At 46.2% G+C, this 6,000-nt stretch overlaps 1 protein-coding gene across 1 annotated transcript in view; it reads right to left on the reverse strand.

Annotated features, from left to right (window-relative positions):
• Positions 1-530: 530 nt before the first annotated feature.
• The window catches only part of mmp23b (matrix metallopeptidase 23B), a 10,218-nt gene continuing 4,748 nt past the window's right edge, over positions 531-6,000 (reverse strand). Inside the window, exons 4-8 of the mRNA XM_022753154.1 lie at positions 3,652-3,819; positions 3,402-3,566; positions 2,350-2,460; positions 1,169-1,295; positions 531-916 (exon numbers count right to left, since the gene is read on the reverse strand). Of these exons, the coding sequence (XP_022608875.1) occupies positions 742-916; positions 1,169-1,295; positions 2,350-2,460; positions 3,402-3,566; positions 3,652-3,819 (746 nt within the window). The 3' untranslated portion in view covers positions 531-741. The remainder of the gene's footprint in view (positions 917-1,168; positions 1,296-2,349; positions 2,461-3,401; positions 3,567-3,651; positions 3,820-6,000) is intronic.

The raw sequence follows: 6,000 nt of genomic DNA on the forward strand, positions 1-6,000 counted from the left end.
CATATGCGGTTTAAGGTCCAAATAGTTCCAAAGGCTGTAGACAACATTGCTTATTCTGGCTTTATTAGCTTGGTTTGGTCAGTGCGTAAATTATTCAAATGGCATCTAAGCAAAGGGCTTCTGTAACTTTTTCAGGCCACTAAAAAGAAACACATTAGGGACATGGCTATTTCTTTGGATGACGTTTTTTTCCATGTGGCCTGTAGGAGTTTGCAGAATCTAATAGAGAATTCTCCAACTGTGTTAATATCTTTTTGATTTCTATGTGGCACTATGCAGCTAATTAGTCCCCATTTTTCTGGGGAAGTCCCAAGATCCCGTGGGTGGCCTTGGACCCCATTTACTGCCTGAGCAGCAAGAGCTTTGAAGAAGTCCAGGCTCGATGAATCCAGGGTGGACATCGTCCCAAACAGCTGACGAGGGCTGCAAGGATTTTTCATCACCAAATAAAATACAAACCGCAATGTCTGCCATGAACAGCTTTTCACAGTCAGGTAGTATTTTCACAAAAATACTACTTGTCACGGCACATTTATTACTTGCACATATGAAAACGCACTTACACAATGACAATCGACGATAGACAGTTGTGTGTGGAAGATACAGGAAAGTCATTTTTATAAAAAAAAAAAACAAAACAAAAAAAAAAAAACAGAAATATGTGCCCTAGTGAATGAGGTCTCCTGGTGACCGTGTGTGTGAATGTGTCCTGTTCAGTGCGCGGAGGAGGCGGCGCGGCCTTCAGAAGCGCACACGCACCCTCCACGAGTAGTTAGTGAGAACTTTGTCTTTTTTCTTCACGATGCAGGTGTATGTGCCCTCGTTGATGGCGTTGGCCACTATAGTGATGTGGTCGTCTTTCAGGGAGATGTAGTTCGGGTGAGAGAACTCCAGCAGCTCCCCGTCTTTGTACCAGCTGGAACGGGAGTCAAGACATTAGACAGTGTGCTGAGTGAAATCATACTGCGTTTAGGTGGAAAACCAACAGATACTCACTGAAGAGGAAAAGGGCCAAGTGAATTTTTTTTATTTTTTTTTTAGAATTTCAATTTTAATCTCAGATTTCTAATTTTTCGCAGAATTCCAAGTTAAATCTCAGAAAGTCAGAATATTAAAAAAAAAAAAAATGTTTTTCGCGTGGCCCTAATCCTCTTCCGTAGATACTCACTATACTTTGCCTTTCTTTGATGCTATTTTCTTCCCACAGCGAAAAGTCAGCCTCTTGCCCTCAACGACCAGCTTGTGCTTGGTCCTCGGGGGAGCGGGTGTGGGGGCCACGGTGGGGAAAGGGAATTCTGAGGAAGATTGAAAGGAAATAACAAACAAACAAACAAAAAAAAAAACTCCAAAATAAGAATTGCAAAGATTAGACCTTTAATGATCCTATAATATTCCTGTCTGTCTAAGAGCAGAGTGCTGGAAAGTGCTGCAGCATTTATCTGTGTGTGTTTCGTCTCGCTCTCCCTCGCCAACACTGATAATGGTCAGACGATTCGATGCAGACCTCATCCCGTCAGACACTTGCTCCTCTTTTCACCACCCCTGACCTGCCGGCGCCGTGGCCTGTCTTATCAATATAATCTCTCCCATCTGGTTTCTGACAAACACAACCGTCTGCCTAGTGATCAACTCAAATTCTGCTTAAAAACAGTCGCTCTCGTTAATGCCACAAAAATCCAAATTGACCTTGTGTGTCTCTAACCCTCAAGCCACAGTCTGAAATTCCAGCGGTTTGGACTCACTCAGGAATTTTCCACAGCCGTACAACATCTCCCAATCAACAATGAGGAACAGATTACTGTGAGCCAGGAATCGTATCCTCTTGCCTCTCTCCACACTGTCCCTTGTTGCTGACAAAAATCTCAGACAGCCACAACAATCTATGGGCTGCGATGGTTAAGAGGAGCCATTTCCTGTTGTGCAACAGAGGGACTCGGCGCTAGTCCGCCCCACGATAAGCTTGAAGAGGCCCAGGCTGCTACACTGCGGGTGTGTTATCAATACTCGGTGTAGACACAGCAACCAGCAGGTACCCCCCCCACCCCCACCCCCACCCCCAGCTCTGTTAGTATTCTGGGGGCGCTGCTATTCTCCAAAACTAAACACAAACTCCTTCAGTAGCAAGTGCAATTTCCCTTCAAATGAGATTCTTGAAAACCCCCATCGCAGCTCTGCATGGCTGGACCTGTTGGCTCCCGTTGCTCCATTGGCAAACAGTTCACAGCAGCTCCTCGCGCTGCTCAATTGAGAGAAAACTTTCTCTTTTTTTTTTTTTTTTTTTTTTTTTCCCCTGGACGGCTGCTGCTGTTTTCTGCTGCTGCTGCTGCTGCTGCTGCTGCTGTGTCTTACCGTAACAGAAATCACAGCTGGAGGGGCAGTGCTTCTGCATCAGCTTGCGCTTGCTGTCGCAATAACCTTTCCGAGCCCAGGCCGGACAGATAAATAACCGGTCCAAACATCCTGGAAGAGAGGAGGAGAAGTGAGGAGTGAGGAGGATCAGACAGCAGCTCTAAGTCAGCAGCAGAAGAATTTGGATCCTCGTTCTGCTTTTTGTTCCAATGAAAATGACTCACCATAATACACGCTAATCATGACTCATGAGTAGTTTATACAGTATTCATTAATGCCACGTTGGCTTTCGGTGTCAGCCGTCAAAGACAAACACTGTGGTCTGCATTCTGGTCGCTTCTGACCAAAAATGGATCACAGGTTCCTCTCAAGTGTGTCTACAATAATTCTTCTGATGCCGGGATCAGACGACAGGACATTTCTGACTCGCCATCATTGATTTTTTTTAATTCTTCTGCTGAATTTTAAGGCTTTAAATTACATCTCAGATTTATTGACGTGGTTTGAGAATTGAGATCTGCAGGAGGAGGCGTGCTGGTCTCCCCGAGGTCAAGGCTTGTGACTGAGGGTGACCGGGCGTTGGACACTCCGGAGCTCTCTCCCGCCTGAGATCAGACGCTGTAACTCTTTAACTTCCTTTAAATCTCTTCTGAAAACACATTTCTGTGTCTCAGCCTTTGGTGATGTGTGATACGTGTTTTATTTTTACATATTTTTACATATATTCCTGCCAGATGCTTTTGCATAATGTTGATTTAGATGTTTTTTATTTATGCTGTTCCACACTTTGGTACTTTGATGCTGTCGGGTCGGGCCCCGGGCCTCGGGCCTCGGGCCTCTCGTGGAGTCTGACCCGGGCATCAGAACTGGACTTACTGTTCAGGTCTTAAGGATCTTTTCCATTCATTCAAGAGGTTTCTGTAATTCACCTTTTGGATGGATCGCATAAGATCTTCAAGACCGATTCAGTTTGTCTTTGACTTACTACTTCTATATGTGTCCCTTTTGTGTTTTGGCAGAAACGTGAGGAAACATGCGGACAGTGAACGCACCATAGAGACGGTGTAAACCCCACACTTCATCCTGGGTGATGAGCTTGCGCCCCGTCAGAGTTGCGTTCAGGTGCATTATAGCTTTCGGGTCCATGGAGTGCATGAGTCCCAGGACGTGGCCGATTTCATGCGTTGCCACATGGACAAGATCCGTCAGCCAAACCCCTGCAACAAAGACACTGCTGGTTATTTGCTCTTCATGTTGCTGTAACCCCCCCCCCACCCCGTTTTCAACAAATGTGATGAAGACCTTTCTTCCAGCTGAAGCGCATGTTTCCAAGAATCCAGTATTCATGGTCGTCAAAGTGGATCTCGCCTGTTGGCGGGAAGAAAGCGTGAGCCAGCTCTCCCGTGATGCCATCGAAACAATGGTGCAAGTGGGACTGCAGGCAGTCTGTGTGTTTGACGGGGTAGAAGCCTGCAAAACAGAGAGAGAGAAAGAGAGAGAGACCCTCACTCCATTATTAGTTGCAGTGTGTAGACTCGAGGGAGGATGATGGATTACAGAGGACAGAGCTTCACCCTGCAGGACGACCATCCCTCTCACTGTCCACTCTGAATCTGTGCAGGACCCTGGAGTTTGCACCCAGAGGGACGGACAGAGCATCGTTCAGACGGCCTCGCCGTGGGCTGACATGTATGGAAGTTGCTAAAGCTTTTCTTTTTTTCTTTTTTTTTTTTCGTTTAGAATAATGAATCACACTGAATATAAGCTTGGTAATATAGCTGCGGTGGAGTGATTTAATGAATCTGGAGGTGCAGACAGCACGGAGAGAAAAACAGTAAAGCAGAAGTCTGGAGCTCGGAGCCAAGAAACATCTGTCGGGGAGCACCCACCGATCTTTATGTCTGCCTCGTGGTCAGCTGGCACCTCTCTGAAGCTGAACGGCGAGACGTCGCTCCACATGCCGAAGGCCTTGGCGATGCCTCGACGCGTGTCACTGGCGTTTATCAAGTTTGTGGGGAAGGAGAGCAACCTGCCCGGAGACAACAGCACGGTGTGGTTAAAACTCGTCTCTACACACATTCCTCTGCAGCAGGACCAATCTGCCAAAAACACAATGGCTACTGTTCAGACGGACCAGAATTCCCTCAGCGCTGCAGAGTTACAACTCCATTACTGTGACCTGATATTCTCTTATATATCTGCTGCAGTTACACTAACACAGATACTTCATCTCCAGGAAGAATCAAACATCTCTGGAGTTCTGTCAGGTGATGCACTTTGACCTTTTTGGCTACACCTGTACTTTCCTGCTGTGCTGACCAGGTGAAGAATTAGAAATGAGTACTTGTATGTCAGTTTGAACTTGTCCCATTTCAGCTGCTCCGGGGTGAGGGTGTAGCGCTTGTTCCTGGAGAGGTGAAGCACTTGCGACCGGGCCTCTTTGCGGATCCCGATGAGCAACACAGTGGTGTGAGCTTCTTCCTTGGACAAAGAAAAACCTTTAATTAATTAATCACCTCACACACCTGAAGCGACAGTACAACAGAGAGAGGACGCAGTCGAACTCTTTGATCGGGAATTCAAACAAGACACTTTGGATTCTTTTCTTTTTTCTGGTCTTGGAGGCAGTTTCACTTTTGCAGCTTCAGACTTTAAACTTCCCATCGACCGAGCAACTTTTGTCTCTTTGTTTGCCTGTTTATAAAACATGAAGTATAAAACTATTAACCAATAATTGCATTACACCTTTTCAGTCGACTTCATTCCAACTCGGGTTAATCCGCTTTCCAACACGTGAAGTCGAGCCTCGATCGTGACCCGAGGACTCGCTCTGTCCTGCAGGAACTGATGGATTTGAGGCAGATTTAAGGAGGAATGCATTAAAGCTGAAGGTACATACAACTGTCCACATGACCTGGGTCTTGATTTCTTTGAGATGACCCTTTTTCCCCTGTTTCAACCTCGACCTTATGGACTTCAGCTGATGTCAGCTTCTAGTAATTCCAGGTACAGACCAGTTCCTTCATCAGCTTCACCTCACTCCACAGCAACGACACAAATCCAGAGCCGACTGTCAGATTCAGATGCGGGACAGAGGTCGGCTCTCTCCTGCTAAGCTGAGACCTCCTTCACCAACATCACCGGAGCTTTACCTTCTCATTAGATCCTGGACTCTGCTCACTGAGAAAAAAAAAACAACAGATACTCAACTAAGTTCCCTAATGAGATGCGTGAAGGTCGCTCTGTGCGTGTGGAGCAGAAAGTCTTATCTAAAGCATGAAGGAACATCACTGACGCCATGACAACGAGCCGTCTGTCGTTAACCAACGAGCTCTTTCAGGGAGATACCGGGTTAGACTAACGTCTCTTATGTTTCACTCTATGCACTGATTTTTATTTTGTATTTTCTGGGTGGGAAACGAAACTTTGTGTTTTTATTCCTCAGCGACAGTCAGAGCAGCAGCCATATTGTTTTCACGTGTGTCCGTCCATCCCATCCTCGTGGATCCGATATCTCAGAAACGCCTTGAAGGAACCTCTTCAAATTTGGCACAAATATTCACTAGGACTCAAGGACGAACTGATTAGATTTTGGGGGGGGGTCAAAGGTCAAAGGCCACAGGTGTGGTGAGATCACAAAAACTGATTTTT

The sequence above is a fragment of the Seriola dumerili genome, unplaced genomic scaffold (assembly GCF_002260705.1).
Source record: "Seriola dumerili isolate Sdu_G_001 unplaced genomic scaffold, Sdu_1.0 BDQW01000190.1, whole genome shotgun sequence".
Lineage (NCBI taxonomy): Eukaryota > Metazoa > Chordata > Actinopteri > Carangiformes > Carangidae > Seriola > Seriola dumerili.